Source organism: Chiloscyllium punctatum, chromosome 30 (genome assembly GCF_047496795.1).
Source record: "Chiloscyllium punctatum isolate Juve2018m chromosome 30, sChiPun1.3, whole genome shotgun sequence".
Classification (NCBI taxonomy): domain Eukaryota; kingdom Metazoa; phylum Chordata; class Chondrichthyes; order Orectolobiformes; family Hemiscylliidae; genus Chiloscyllium; species Chiloscyllium punctatum.
In genome coordinates this window covers 20,297,654-20,314,024 of record NC_092768.1, presented here as the reverse complement: position 1 = coordinate 20,314,024, position 16,371 = coordinate 20,297,654, and the positions used below count along the sequence as shown (strand labels likewise).

At 49.2% G+C, this 16,371-nt stretch overlaps 2 protein-coding genes across 2 annotated transcripts; both read right to left on the bottom strand.

The window, feature by feature from the left end:
* LOC140455104 (tumor necrosis factor-like) lies at nt 1–5,545 on the bottom strand. The gene is made up of 2 exons (XM_072549767.1): nt 5,476–5,545; nt 1–410 (listed from the first exon to the last, which is right to left on the bottom strand). The coding sequence occupies exons 1-2, from the start codon at nt 5,543–5,545 to the stop codon at nt 1–3; spliced, it is 480 nt and encodes a 159-aa protein (XP_072405868.1).
* A 1,786-nt stretch (nt 5,546–7,331) lies between these two features.
* LOC140455103 (tumor necrosis factor-like) lies at nt 7,332–10,546 on the bottom strand. The gene is made up of 4 exons (XM_072549766.1): nt 10,370–10,546; nt 10,115–10,193; nt 8,701–8,766; nt 7,332–7,741 (listed from the first exon to the last, which is right to left on the bottom strand). Exons 1-4 carry the CDS (start codon nt 10,544–10,546, stop codon nt 7,332–7,334), a joined length of 732 nt encoding a protein of 243 aa, XP_072405867.1.
* Between the last annotated feature and the right edge of the window lie 5,825 nt (nt 10,547–16,371).

The following is a 16,371-nucleotide window of genomic DNA, read 5'->3' as shown; positions in this document are numbered from 1 at the left end:
TCAGAATCCTCTCACAGCAAATATTCCAAAGAAAGTCTTCCCTTCGGTTGTGTCTACATATCCCGTTGTCTCCTCGTTAACCCTGGAGAAGATCTGATCTCCCTCCAGGAACTCAAAGATGGCTCCCTGGTAGGAGGTTTTGTACCAGGGCTCCTTGCGTTGGTGAGAGTGGCAGGCGGATTTGGTGGCCTTCAGTAGAATGGCTTCCTCGGGATAACTTGGTGACAGCTTGGTGAGTTCGTGGCTCAGGTAGACGGCCTGGGGCTGACACTCCATGCTGTGGAAGACCACCTGGGTGTAGACAAAGTACTGTCCAGGCCTCTTGATGATGAGATGGTTGTCCCGAAACTCCAGGCCCTCGGTGAAGGTGGAATCACTCTCAGTCTGGCATCCTCTCCATATATGTGATACTGAGGGGGTGATAATGAGAGGTGGTAGATTTTTTAGATTAGATTAGTTTCCCTACAGTGTGGAAACAGGCCATTTGGCCCAACAAATCCACACCAACCCTCCGAAGAGTTACCCAGCTAGACCCATTTCTGTAGATTTACCCCTGACTAATGCAGCTATCACGACGGGCAATTTAGCACGGTCAATTCACCTGACCTGCACATTTTTGGACTGTGGGAGGAAACCGGAGCACCCGGAGGAAACCCACGCAGACACGGGGAGAATGTGCAAACTCCACAGAGACAGTTGCCCAAGGCTGGAATTGAACCCGGGTTCGTGGCACTGTGAGGAACTGAGCCACCGTGCTGCTCTTTGTGATGATGCTGCCCCTTTAACAAGGTTATGTTGTCCTTGTTTTTTTTTCCAAGAGGGGTTGTAAAGGCAGTGGTGCTGCAATGACTGACAGACACTGCCTGAGTCAGCAGAGGAGGCCTTTCGGTTTTTTTTTACATCAGGGTATACAATGAAAGGGGAGTGGCCAGTTCTCCCAGTTCAGAGGTTTTTCTGGCCGAGTTTAGTTTTACCAAGGAGTCAGAAGCTACTGGTAGCCGAGAAGCAGCTACAGTGTAAAGAGATTCCATAGTTAACAGAGGCCTTGCGTGACCTTTCTGTCTGAAATCCCTCCTGGCTGTAAGAACCTGTGTTTGAATTTACCTTTTGCCAAGGGGTGTGTTAATGGGATGTTGAGGGAAGCTTGGTTAAGTTGCGATTTTGCGTTTTCAAATAATTAAGTTATTCCCAATTCTGATTTCCTTCATTTGTATTTCAACCATTGTGTTTAAATAATTTGTGTTTGGCTTCAAGATGAGCGGTTTGAGCAGCTGCATCTCTCCTGGATTATCCACTTCACATCTGCCGAAAAAAATATTCGGCTGCCTTCTGAAAATGTTTTGAGGGGGTTTCTGGCCTGGTCCATTAAATAGTGCATGGGATCTGTTACACTTTTGGTAATGTTCACTTTGTCACACACTTTGTTAAAGGAGGTGCTGTCACCTTTACATCTTCCCACTTCAATATCCAACTTTCCTCTGTTGCACTTTCAGAATCATTCAGTCCCCTGTTGAACCGAAAGAGCTATTTTTCGCTTACAAGGTGTGAACTGTTCGTCCTGTCAGAATGGAACACATAGTTCACTTGACATAACGTGTGCACTTTGTGGTGCGTGAGACACATTTCACATCACACTTCAGGGCATCAGAGGAAAAAGCAAGGATGTGCATTTACACGGCACCTATCACTGTCGTGAGAAGCCCCAAACGTCTTCACCATCGACAAAGAGCTCTCGGAGCATTTTGTCCCTGTTGCAATGGAGGAAATGAGGCAGCCAACTCCCACAGCTAGCTCCAACCCCACAGTCTGAACAGCTTTTGGTTGGCGAGAGTTCCAGGCTCCCCCTGCCCTTCTTTATGGCACTACTCCTGAAATTTACTCACTGCAAGATGAGCACTCCTCAGAGGAGAACAGAGGGCTGGGAGTAGACCATTCAGCCCACCAAGCCTGCTCACCAATCAATACCATCAGCTTCAATTCTACTTGAAGAGAGATAGACCTGGAAGAGATGAATATGATCGATGGAGGGAGGTAGAGAGTTTGATTTAAAAATTGAAATTTCAAAGCATTCAAAAAAAGAGGGGGAGGGTGTGTGAAATACTCTTAAGATGCTGGTAGCCCATCACCAATCACCTTTTATTTACAAATGCAGAGCCTGGGACAATAGCACTGCCTCTTGCAAAGTCAGGTATTCGGGGGGGGGGGGGTCACCATGTCCCTGACATTTCACCTTTTCTATCAACCGCTTCCCCTGATTGGACTGGATTAACAGCCCCAATCAGGGAACTCATATTCCATCAGGTCCAGCTGACTGACTCCATTACAATCACTATACAGGAGTTTGGTAGAGATTCTAAGATACAGAGAGAGAGAGAGAGAGGGATTGGTGTAGATTGGGAGACATAGAGAGAGGGATTGGGGGAGATTGGGAGACGGAGAGAGAGAGAGAGAGGGATTGGTGTAGATTGGGAGACATAGAGAGAGGGATTGGGGGAGATTGGGAGACAGAGAAAGAGAGAGAGAGATTGGTAGAGACTGTAAAACAGAGGGAGCAAAGGATTGTTAGAGATTGGGAGGCACTGAGAGAGGGATTGGTGTAGATTGGGAGACACAGAGAGAGGGATTGTGGGAGATTTGGAGACAGAGAGAGAGAGGGATTGGTAGAGACTTAGTGACAGAGTTATAGGGATCATTAAAGATTGGTAGACACAGAGAGAGGGATTATGGGAGATTAGGAGGCAGAGAAAGAGAGAGAGAGGGAGGGATTAGTAGAGACTGGGAGACAAACAAGGAGGGATTGGTAGAGATTGAATGACACACAGAGAGAGGGATTAGGGGAGATTGGGAGACAGAGAGAGGGATTGGTAGAGATTGTGAGACACAGAGATAGGGATTGTTAGGAATTGATACAAGGAGCAAGGGCTAGACTGACACCCGGTGGTCAGCACATAGAGACATAGAATCAGAATCCCTTCAGTGTGGAAACAGGCCAATTGACCCAACAGGTCCACAATGATCCTCTGGAGACTAACTCACCAAGATCTATTCCCCTACCCTAAAGGTGGACATTTCCCTCTGACTAATGCACCTAACTTACACATCCCTGAACACTATGGGCAATTTCACATGGCCAATTCACCGAATCTGCGCATCTTTGGACTGTGGGAGGAAATCAGAGCACCCGAAAGAAACTCGCACAGATACAAGGTGAACGTGCAAACTCCACACAGACAGTCATCCAAGGCTGGAATCAAACCCAGGTCCCTATAGCTGTGAGGCAGCAGTGCCATGTCCTCGAGATCCTGAGGGAAAAGGAGGGGCTGAATCCTGCCGAGTCGTTCCCTGAGCAGACTGTCAAAGCCATTTGGCAGAATGCACCATCACCAGAACTTTCCAACAAGCACCAAGCCATCGCTGGGCTGGTGGTGAGAAGGGGATCCTTCATGTACACCCAGTCAGTCTGTGCCACCACACGCTGCCCTCGAAGTGGCTGCGGTGGGGACGAGACTGTCACACACCTCCTTCTGGAATGTTCCATTGTGAAGGAAGGCTGGAGGAAGATGCAGTGGTTTGTGTTGAGCTCCATCCCGAGCAGCTCTCTGACGCGGGACTCTGTGTTCCACGGTCTGTTCCCCGGGACACACATCGAGACAAACATCGACTGCACCTGGTGGACCATCAACTCAGTGAAAGATGCTCTTTGGTCTGACTGAAATGTGTTGGTCTTCCAGAGCGAGGAGCTGACCCTGACCGAGTGTGACAGACTGGCACGTTCCAAGATGCAGGACTATGTCCTGAGGGACACACTAAAGCCTGTGACAGCTGTTGCCAAGGGGCAGTGGGGAAAGACCACTGTCTGAGGGCTCTCTGCTGAAGGGAAATGGAGGTCCGTTCAGTTATCGGACCCTCCTGGTGCCCTAAATAAAGGTAAATATTAGTATTGTATGTGTAAGAGAGGTCTTTGGTTTCTTGGATAGAGTCAATGTATTGTTTGTTTATTTTTGATATGCAGCTGTACAGAGCCAGACTGCATCTATTGACAATGTATACACAAGGGATTATTGTATGAATAAGGTGTATTTTTGAAATAAAAAGGGATGTTTCTCACAGGGACTGAATGACTCTCCATTTTCTGTTCTGAAACAGGAGCTAAGTTCGGTGCTTCCTGCAGTCAGACAGTTCAAACTGACTTGGAGGAACCGATAATTGAACTGGGGGCTGGACAAAGTGAAAAAATCACACAACACCAGGTTATAGTCCAACAGGTTTATTTGGAAGCACCAGCTTTCGGAGCGCTGCTCCTTCGTCAGGTGGTTGTGGAGGTGAAGATCTTGCGAGTGAGGTCTAACTGTGAGACTCAGCCCAACTCCTGGCCCAGTACAGGGTCTGCAGGATGGTGAGCTGCAACACACTGGGATATTTGCTGTAAAATCTGTTCCCTGATTCTCAGACTCCATGGAAACGACAGGCTCTCAGTCAACCACCCCACCCAATCACATGGACTTTCTCCCATTGGAGCTGAACCCAAAATATAACCAGAGGGTATAATTTTCAAGGTAAGGGGAAAAAGATTTAAAAAGGACGTGAGAAGCAAATTGTTTTTTAAACAGAGGGTGATTCATGTCTGGAATAAACTGTCTGAGGGAGTGGTAGATGTGAGTACAGTTACAATGTTTAAAAGACATTTGGATAAGTACATCAATAGGAAAGGTGTGGAGGGATCTGAGCCAGGAGCAGACAGGTAGGGCTAGTTTAGTTTGGGGTTATGGTTGGCGTGAACTGGTTAGATCGGTTTCTGTGCTGTGTGACTCCATGTCGATGCACCCTAAAAGTGACACAGTTAGTCATGTTTCCCTGCATTGTCCCCCTGTAGCTCTGCATGGAGATAATTCTCTCTGCAGAGAATTACCCAAATTTCTTTCGAAGTTTTCACTTGTATTTGTTGCCACGAAGATAAGGTGCGCATTTCAGATCCCGATCCCTCATTGGGTTAAAATGTTATGTCCCAGAGAGCATAGGGAAGGAACAGAGTGGCAGAGACAGAAGTAAGGACTGTGAACATGTCTGACTACTGCCCATCAACGTGCAGTCTTAAAGGGTGTGGGTTGGGGTTGGCTGTGAAAAGATTTTATAAAGTATTTGAGGCGGAGAATGGGAAGTGGATTGGACAACTCACATGTCAACTCTCTAGAGCGAAACCTGTTAGGTCCCCAAATATGTCTATTTCATCACAGCATTGTAACCCACTGGAAATAGTTTGAAAAGGATGTGGTCAGTGAACACAGTACCGTCATTTCAAGAAGGATGTGGGACGCATTTCGCAGGGGGGAAGGGAGGTGGGCTGTTTGGGAAGTAGGTGCAGTGAAGGGACTGGGTATTATTGATAGTCACCATGAATAACACATCTTTATCGACTGAAAAGGAAAAGGGAGGAATTCCCCAGAGTTAATTTTTAATTCAGAGAGATTCAATTACCTCTCAGATTAGATGGTGATTTCTCCTGAATATTCTGATGATCTTTCCGAGATAGATCTCCCAATCCCATCTCACATTCCCATTCTGCCTTATCCTCTTAGATTGCCCGTTCAGTTGTCCTGGGTCCACGCTGTCAACAGTACCTACCAGGAGGTGAGGGGATGATGGTGGCTCAGTGATTGGCACTGCTGCCTCACAGCACTAGGGACCTGGGTTCGATTCCAACCTCGGGTGACTGTCTGTGTGGAGTTTGCAGGTTCTCCCAGTGTCTGCGTGGGTTTCCTCCCACAGTCCCAAAGATGTGTGGGTCAGGTGAATTGGCCATGCTAAGTTGCCCACAGTGTTAGTTGCATTAGTCAGAGCGAATGGGTCTGGGTGGGTTACTCTTCGGAGGGTTGGTGTGGACTTGTTGGGCCAAATGGCTTGTTTCCACACTAAGGAATCTAACCTAATTGCCAACAAACACTAATCATTGTGTAATAATCAGAAACAAACATTCAATGTACTGAAAATATCTTTATTAACTCCCATCTATGAGTTTGACATTAAATAACAGATAAAATCAACAATGAATAAATAGGTTTAAATACCAACATATCAATCTGGAACATCTTAAACTTGGCAACAGCTTTGTCATTGAAAGTCATCTTTAAAACAGATGTCATAGTTTTACATCAAACACTGATTGCAGTTGATGGTTCCAAGGGAGATTACTGCTAAAGTCACCATAGCCCTACCAGACCATAAAGCAGTGATTTCATGTGTGTGAGACACACACACACACACACACACACACACACACACAGCGAGGGAGAGAGAGAGAGACAGAGAGAGAGAGACACACACACACAGACAGAGAGAGAGAGAGAGAGAGAGACCCAGAGAGAGAGAGAGACAGAGAGAGAGAGACACAGAGAGAGACAGAGAGACAGAGAGAGAGAGACACACACACAGACAGAGAGAGAGACAGAGATGAGAGAGAGAGAGAGAGAGAGACAGAGAGAGAGAGACACAGAGAGAGACACACACAGACAGAGAGAGAGAGAGAGAGAGAGACAGAGAGAGAGAGGGACAGAGACAGAGAGAGACAGAGAGAGACAGAGAGACAGAGAGAGAGTGAGACAGAGAGACAGAGACAGAAAGAGACAGAGAGAGAGACAGAGAGAGAGCTTGGCTGGCTTTCATCACTTAACAGAAATTTCAAGACTTTGCGCAATCATTGACAAAGATTTTTCACAGATATATTAGTGATCTAATCGAAATTGACAGAAAGGCGTAAACCATACTATACAAGGATTGATACCTGAGCTAATGAGCCTGAATATCAGACCTGAGACCAGACTTGTCAGTGACAAGAATTGTTGTATTATTCTCTCCCTGAGGAGTACGCATTCAGATCCCATTATGGACATTAAATATCATTGAAATATTAAATAAATTAACAGACTAGTTATGACAGCATTATCTTAAATAATAAAATCAGGTCAGCTTACTGAGAGTGTGCTATTTGCCTGTTCACTAAAACACAATCAATTACATCTCCAGCAGCGAATCATCACCCAACATGAAAAGAATGAAACAGAACAAAACCATCCCAGGAACATGCTTAGGCCATTCGGTCCCTCTGGATTGTTCTGCCAGATGGAACCAAAGCCTGGACTCTGATTAGAGCTTTGTTCCTGAAAGATAACGCCCCACACTACCCCATCCCAACACATTTGGTTAGCTTTTCTTGCTGCACGTCTTTAAATAAATAGAAAGAGAACACAATCCATTTGGCCAACTAAGACAATCAACTTGTACTGCTGTTCAATTTGAAATTTGTGATCAGCGTTCATCAATGAAAGTGGCCTCATTTACACAGCAAATATTCCAAAGAAAGTCTTCCCTTCGGCTGTGTCTACATATCCCGTTGTCTCCTCGTTAACCCTGGAGAAGATCTGATCTCCCTCCAGGAACTCAAAGATGGCTCCCTGGTAGGAGGTTTTGTACCAGGGCTCCTTGCGTTGGTGAGAGTGGCAGGCGGATTTGGTGGCTTTCAGTAGAATGGCTTCCTCGGGATAACTTGGTGACAGCTTGGAGAGTTCGTGGCTCAGGTAAACAGCCTGGGGCTGACACTCCATGCTGTGGAAGACCACCTGGGTGTAGACAAAGTACTGTCCAGGCCTCTTGATGATGAGATGGTTGTCCCTGAACTCCAGGCCCTCGGTGAAGGTGGAATCACTCTCATTTTGCCAAATCACGGTCCCTCCTTTGGTTTGCAATGCTGATGAAAGACAGGACAACGTAAGAATGGAATATTTTACCCACCTGAACATACTGGCTGTGTTTAGTTTTCCCACTAACGAATAGGACCCTTGCTGGAATAGTCCCTGGTCTCTCCTTCCAAGTGCTGAACCATTCCCTGCTTGCACCTAAATGGGTGGAGAGTCCTTGGTGCTGTGGTCAGACGGATGGAATTGTATTGGAGACTTGCTCACCAGAGTCAGAAATGAGCATTTCAGAGATCTCACCCTTGAATCATGTGGCAAGCTTTGATCTGTGTTTGAACAAGGCACGAGACTTTACTCAAAGTCATTTGAGTCCAATCTGAAGCATTACATTAGGAAAGCCTTAGAGTAACATGTGTCACGTATGAGGGTCCTCATAACTAGCACACAGTCTGGTGATTGCTGGGATTGCCTAAGGTGGGCTGTGGGGTCAGGGTTTTTCCACAATATCCCCTCCACATCTCACCTGGCATCTCCGTGGAGGGTGACGGTGACATGGGGAGGGGTTGGAACTAGGTAGCACCGAGCTAAGATGTTCCAGAGTAGGACAGACATGACCACCTGGCCAATCCTACCCTGTCCAGCACTCCAATTTGTTCCAGTTTCCACCAGGAACACGTTCCCTTCATCATCTTTTTTGGGATTGGTGCAAACCTTCTCACAACCAGCATTAGATATTCTGCCACTGAGCACTGATGTATTTGCTGGTTATTCCAAAACCAGTCAATTGGGTTTTAGTGCCACCCAATTAACCCAACTGTTCCTAATCCAGCATATAGAGGTATGTTGCCACTAGCCATTATGCTGATTGGCTCAAATCCTCTTCGGTACAGAGAAGGCAAAATCTCATCAGTATGCATCCCTTTTCCCAACCCCTCCACCTTCTCCCGACCCCCTCCCAGCTGCTGGGGCCTATTCTCTAGAGGATGCTGTCACATTGAGAACAGTTCTGTACCTGTCAGGTGAGCTGCGATTCTCGGCCGGGGGTCACTCCCCACCTGCTGCAGGAGTTGGGGCAAACCTGGAAATGGAAAAGATGGCCATTTAGTCTTTCCCGTAACAGTCACAGAGAGAGGACGGATAGAAATTGGAAGAGGCCGAGAGAGAGAGTTTGAAAACCAGAGATGGGGGTGGGGTGGGGGGTGGGGTGGGGGGGGGGGGTGGGGGGTGGGGTGGGGGGGGGAGAGTGCGAGCGAGAAAAAGAGGTTGGTACTGACTGGGAGACACACACACACGCACACACACGACCACAAGACACACACAAAGGGATTGGTACTGACTGAGGACACAGAGACACACACACACGCACACACACGACCACAAGACACACACAAAGGGATTGGTACTGACTGAGGACACAGAGACACACACACACACACACACATACACACAGGGATTGATACTGACTGGGGACACACACACACACAGAGGGATTGGTACTGACTGGGAGACACGGGGGGGGTAGAGACTGGGAGACACACACAGACACACACACACACACACACACACACACACAGACACACAGGGATTGGTACTGACTGGGAGACACGGGGGGGGGGGGTAGAGACTGGGAGACACACACAGACACACACACACACACACAGACACACAGGGATTGGTACTGACTGGGAGACGGAGACACAGACACACACACACACACACACACACACACACACACACACACACACAGACACACAGGGATTGGTACTGACTGGGAGACGGAGACACAGACACACACACACACACACACACACACACGACCACAAGACACACACAGAGGGATTGGTACTGACTGGGAGACACACACACACGCACACACACGACCACAAGACACACACAAAGGGATTGGTACTGACTGAGGACACAGAGACACACACACACACACATACACACAGGGATTGATACTGACTGGGGACACACACACACACACACAGAGGGATTGGTACTGACTGGGAGACACGGGGTGGGGTAGAGACTGGGAGACACACACAGACACACACAGACACACACACACACAGACACACAGGGATTGGTACTGACTGGGAGATGGAGACACAGACACACACACACACACACACACACACACACACACACACACACAGACACACAGGGATTGGTACTGACTGGGAGACGGAGACACAGACACACACACACACATACACACACACACACACACACACACACACAGACACACAGGGATTGGTACTGACTGGGAGACACGGGTGGGGCTTTGGTAGAGATTGGGAGATACGGGAGATACTGGGAGACACAGAGAGGGGGGTTGGTAGAGACTGGGAGACACAGAGGAGGTGGAGGGGTGGGGTGTTGGTTGAGATAGATATCAGAGTCAGAGCTAGACTGACACTTACCGTTCCTCACAGGGAATCCTGTCACAGCTGAATAATTATCCATTTTCTGTCCTGGGGCAGGCGTTGAGTTCAGTGTTTCCTGCAAACAGAGAGAGATCAAACTGTGAGACTCGGCCCAACTCTCAGCCCAGTACAGGGTCAGCAGGATGGGGATGTTTGCTGTAAAATCCACTCCCTGATTCTCAGACTCCAGAGAAAAGACAGGGTCTCAGCCAACCACCCCAGTCAATCCCCGAGCCCCGAGCTGATCCTCACCTGGTTTGGAGGGAGCACTCCAAACTGAAGCAGGAAGAGAAAGGTCGATAGCAGCAACAAGCCGAGGACAGCGAGTGTACACAGAGCCCGCCAGAAACAGCTTGTGTTGGAGCCTGACTCCCTGATGGGCAGCAGCCCCCCATTCTCCAGCTCCAAGAACTTGGCCTCAGTGTCCATGCTGTCAGGGGGCAGAGGGAACTCGCTGGGCTCAGTCTCTCTCGGGTCCACTCAGGCTCTGTCTGAGGGTCTCTGTCTCTGTCTCTCTCTCTCTCTGGGAGGGAGCTCGCTGGGTCAGCCTCTCTCTCTCTGTGGGTCAGAGAGTGCAGGGAAAGCTCTTTATAAAAGCTGCTGGAATGGAAGCGATGAGTTCAGCTGCCGGTGAAATGGAAACACCGCCTCCAGGTTTGTGGTTCGGGCTATCCCACCAGCTCACTCTCGGACCATCATTTCCTTCCCCATCCCTCTGCCCACCGCTGACTGGCAAGTTCCCCAGGCTTAGGGCACCCTCACCCAGGGCTATTCCCACAGACTCACACACACACACACACACACACACACACACACACACACACACACACACACACACAGACTCACACACACACACACACACACAGACACACACACACAGACTCACACACACTGACTCACTCACACACACACAGACAGACACACACACACAGACTCACACACACAGACTCACTCTCACACACACACAGACTCACACACACAGACTCACTCACACTGACTCACTCACACACACACAGACACACACACACACACAGACTCACACACACACACAGACTCACTCACACAGACTCATTCACTCACACAGACACACACACACGCATACACCCACACACAGACTCACTCAAACAGACTCACTCACACACACACACAGACTCACTCACACAGACTCACATACACACACACAGACTCACTCACACACAGACTCACTCACACACACACAGACACACACATAGACTCACATACACACAGACTCACTCACACACAAACTCACTCACACACACACAGGCACACACACACAGACTCACACACACAGACTCACACACACAAACACACACAGACTCACTCACACACAGACTCACTCACTCACACACGGACTCACTCACACAGACTCACACACACACACAGACTCACACGCACACACAGACTCACTCACACACACACAGACTCTCGCACACACACATTCACTCACACACGCACAGACACACACAGACTCACTCACACACACACACATACACACACAGACTCCCTCACTAACACACAGACTCACTCACTCACACACGGACTCACTCACACAGACTCTCTCACACACACACAGGCTCACACGCACACACAGACTCACTCACACACACACAGACTCTCGCACACACACATTCACTCACACATGCACAGACACACACAGACTCACTCTCACACGCACACAGAGACTCCCTCACTCACACACAGACTCACACACACACAGACACACACACACAGACACACACACACAGACACACACACACAGACTCACTCACACAGACTCACACACGCACACAGACTCACTCTCACACACACACAGACTCACACACACAGACTCACACACAGACACACAGACTCACACACACACAGACTCACACACACACACACACACAGACAGACTCACACACACACAGACACACACACACACACACACAGACTCACACACACACAGACTCACTCACACAGACTCACTCTCACACACACACAGACTCACACACACAGACTCACACACAGACACACAGACTCACACACACACAGACTCACACACACACAGACACGCACACACACAGACAGACACACACACACAGACTCACTCACACAGACTCACTCACACACACACTGACACACACAGACAGACTCACACACACACAGACTCACACACACACACGCAGACACACACACACGCAGGCACACACACATACAGACTCACTCACACAGACTCATTCACTCACAGACACACACACACGCATACACCCACACACAGACTCACTCAAACAGACTCACTCACACACACACACAGACTCACTCACACAGACTCACATACACACACACAGACTCACTCACATAAAGACTCACTCACACACACACAGACACACACATAGACTCACATACACACAGACTCACTCACACACAAACTCACTCACACACACACAGGCACACACACACACAGACTCACACACACAGACTCACACACACAAACACACACAGACTCACTCACACAGACTCACTCACACACAGACTCACTCACTCACACACGGACTCACTCACACAGACTCACACACACACACAGACTCACACGCACACACAGACTCACTCACACACACACACTCTCGCACACACACATTCACTCACACATGCACAGACACACAGACTCACTCACACACACACACACACACACACACACAGACTCCCTCACTAACACACAGACTCACTCACTCACACACGGACTCACTCACACAGACTCTCTCACACACACACAGGCTCACACGCACACACAGACTCACTCACACACACACAGACTCTCGCACACTCACATTCACTCACACACGCACAGACACACACAGACTCACTCTTACACGCACACAGACTCCCTCACTCACACACAGACTCACACACACACAGACACACACACACAGACACACACACACAGACTCACTCACACAGACTCACACACATACAGATTCACTCACACACAGAGGCAGACACACACACACACAGGCTCATTCACTCACACACACACACACACAGACTCACTCACACACGCAGACTCACTCACACACACACAGATTCACTGACACTGACACAGACTCATACACACAGGCAGACTCACACACACAGACTCATTCTCACACACAGACAGAAATACACACACAGGCTCTTTCTCATACACACACTCACAGAAATACACATGCACACAGACTCACTCACATACAGACTCACAGAAGCACGCACACAGAATCACTCACACACAAATGCTCACATAGAAAAACGTACGCGCACATCTTCCTCTCCGAGTTTCTCCCTGTTCCCCAGATCCCAGTTTCTCTCTGTTCCCAGCTCCCAGTTTCTCCCTGTTCCCCAGATCCCAGTTTCTCTCTGTTCCCAGCTCCCAGTTTCTCCCTGTTCCCCAGATCCCAGTTTCTCTCTGTTCCCAACTCCCAGTTTGTTTCTGTTCCCAGATCCCAGTTTCTCCCTGTTCCCCAGATCCCAGTGCCTCCCTATTCCCCAGCTCCCAGTTTCTCCCTGTTCACCAGATACCAGTTTCTCCTTGTTCCCAGATCCCAGTTTCGCCCTGTCCCCCAGCTCCCAGTTACTCTCTGTTCCCCACATCCCAGTTTCTCCCTGTTCCCCAGATTCCAGTGTCTGCCTACTCCCCAGCTCCCAGTTTCTCAATGTTCCCCAGATCCTAGTTTCTCCCTGTTCCCAAGATTCCAGTTTCTCCCTGTTCCCCAGATCCCAGTTACACCCTAGTCCCAAATCCAAGTTTCTCCCCATTCCCCAGATCCCAGTTTCTCCCTGTTCCCTAGATCCCAGTTTCTCTCTGTTCCCAGCTCCCAGTTTCCCCCTATTCCCCAGATCCCAGTTTCTCCCTGTTCCCAGATCCCTGTGACTCCCTGTTCCCCAGATCCCAGTTTCTCCCTGTTCCCCAGTTTCAACCTGTCCCCCAGATCCCAGTTTCTCCCTGTTCCCAGATCCCAGTTTTTCTCTGTTTGCAGATCCCAATTTCTCCTTGTTCCCCAGTTCCCAGTTTCGCCCTGTTCCCAGATCCCAGTTTCTCCATGCTCCCCAGATCCCAGTTTCTCCCTGTTCCCAGCTCTCAGTTTCTCCCTGTACCCCAGATTACAGTTTCTCCCCATTCCCTAGATGCCAGTTTCTCCCTGTTCACAAGATCACAGTTTCTCCCTGTTCCCCAGATCACAGTTTCTCCCCGTTCCCTAGATGCCAGTGTCTCCCTGTTCCCAGATCCCAGATTCTCCCTGTTCTCAGATCCCAGTTACCCGCTGTTCCCCTGATCCCAGTTTCTCCCTGTTCCCCATATCCCAGTTTCTCATTGTTCCCAGATCCTAGTTTTTCCATGTTCCCTAGATCCCAGTTTCTCCCTGTTCCAAAATCCCAGTGTCTCCCTGTTCTCCGATCCCAGTTTCTCCCTGTTCCCAGATCCCAGTTTCTCACTGTTCCCTAGATGTCAGTTTCTTCCAGTTCCCTTGATCCCAGTTTCTCCCTGTTCTCAGATCCCAGTTACTCTCTGTTCCCCAGATCCCAGTTTCCCCCTGTTCCCCAGATCCCAGTTTCTCCCTGTTCCAAATCCCAGTGTCTCCCAGTTCCCTGTACCCGGTCTCTCCATGTTCCCCAGCTCCCAGTTTCTCCCTGTTCCCCAGATTCCAGTTTCTCCCTGATCCCCAGACCAAGTTTCTCCTTGTTTCCAGATCCCAGTTTCTCCCTAATCCCAGATCCCAGTTTCTACAAGCTCCTCAGATTCCAATTTCTCCCTGTTCCCAGCTCCCAGTTTCTCCCTGTTCCCCAAATCATGGTTTCTCTCCGTCCCCCAGATCCCAGTTTCTCCCTGTCCCCTAGATCCCAGTTTCTCCCTGATCCCCAGCTCTCATTACCTCCCTGTTCCCAGATCCCAGTTTGTCCCTGTTCCCCAGCTCCCAGTTTCACCCTGATCCCCTGATCCCGATTTATCTCAGTTCCCTAGATCCCAGTGTCTACACATTCCCCAGATCCCAGTTACTCCCTGTTCCCAGATCCCAGTTTCTCCCTGTCCCCCAGATCCCAGTTTCTCCCTGTTCCCAGATCCCAGTTTTTCTCTGTTTGCAGATCCCAATTTCTCCTTGTTCCCCAGTTCCCAGTTTCGCCCTGTTCCCAGATCCCAGTTTCTCCATGCTCCCCAGATTCCAGTTTCTCCCTGTTCCCAGCTCCCAGTTTCTCCCTGTACCCCAGATTACAGTTTCTCCCCGTTCCCTAGATGCCAGTTTCTCCCTGTTCACAAGATCACAGTTTCTCCCTGTTCCCAGCTCCCAGTTTCTCCCTGTTCCCCAGATCACAGTTTCTCCCCGTTCCCTAGATGCCAGTGTCTTCCTGTTCCCAGATCCCAGATTCTCCCTGTTCTCAGATCCCAGTTACCCCCTGTTCCCCTGATCCAAGTTTCTCCCTGTTCCCCATATCCCAGTTTCTCTGTGTTCCCAGATCCTAGTTTTTCCATGTTCCCTAGATCCCAGTTTCCCCCTGTTCCCAGATCCCAGTTTCTGCCTGTTCCAAAATCCCAGTGTCTCCCTGTTCTCAGATCCCAGTTTCTCCCTGTTTTCCAGATCCCAGTTTCTCCGTGTTCCCAGATTCCAGTTTCTCCCTGTCCCCAAATCCCAGTTTCTCCGTGTTCCCTGAACTCAGTTATTTCCTGTTCCTCAGATCCTAGTTTGTCCCTGTTCCCAGATCCCAGTTTCTCCCTGTTCCCCAGATCCCAGTTTCTCCATGTTCCCAGATCCCAGTTTCTCCCTGATCCCAGATCAAAGTTTCTCCCTGTTACCCAGATCCTAGTTACTACCTATTTCCCAGATCCCAGTTTCTCCCTGTTCTCAGAACCCAGTTACCCCCTGTTTCCCTGATCCCAGTTTCTCCCTATTCCCCTGATCCCAGTTTCTCCGTTCCCTGGATCCTAGTTTCACCCTGTTCCCCAGATCCCAGTTTCTCAGTGTTCCCAGATCCCAGTTTTTCCATGTTCCCCAGATCCCAGTTTCTCCCTGTTCCCAGATCCCAGTTTTTCTCTGTTTGCAGATCCCAATTTCTCCTTGTTCCCCAGTTCCCAGTTTCGCCCTGTTCCCAGATCCCAGTTTCTCCCTGCTCCCCAGATTCCAGTTTCTCCCTGTTCCCAGCTCCCAGTTTCTCCCTGTACCACAGATTACAGTTTCTCCCCGTTCCCTAGATGCCAGTTTCTCCCTGTTCACAAGATCACAGTTTCT

Coding starts and splice junctions, on each gene's coding strand:
- LOC140455104 (XM_072549767.1), bottom strand. CDS start 5,545: ATGGGATTGGGAGATCTATCTCGGAAAGATCATCAGAATATTCAGGAG. Junction 411..5,475: donor ATCACCATCTAATCTGAGAG/GTAATTGAATCT, acceptor TCACCCCCTCAG/TATCACATATATGGAGAGGA.
- LOC140455103 (XM_072549766.1), bottom strand. CDS start 10,546: ATGGACACTGAGGCCAAGTTCTTGGAGCTGGAGAATGGGGGGCTGCTG. Junction 10,194..10,369: donor GAGTGCTCCCTCCAAACCAG/GTGAGGATCAGC, acceptor CTCTGTTTGCAG/GAAACACTGAACTCAACGCC. Junction 7,742..8,700: donor AATCGCAGCTCACCTGACAG/GTACAGAACTGT, acceptor GTCTTTCATCAG/CATTGCAAACCAAAGGAGGG.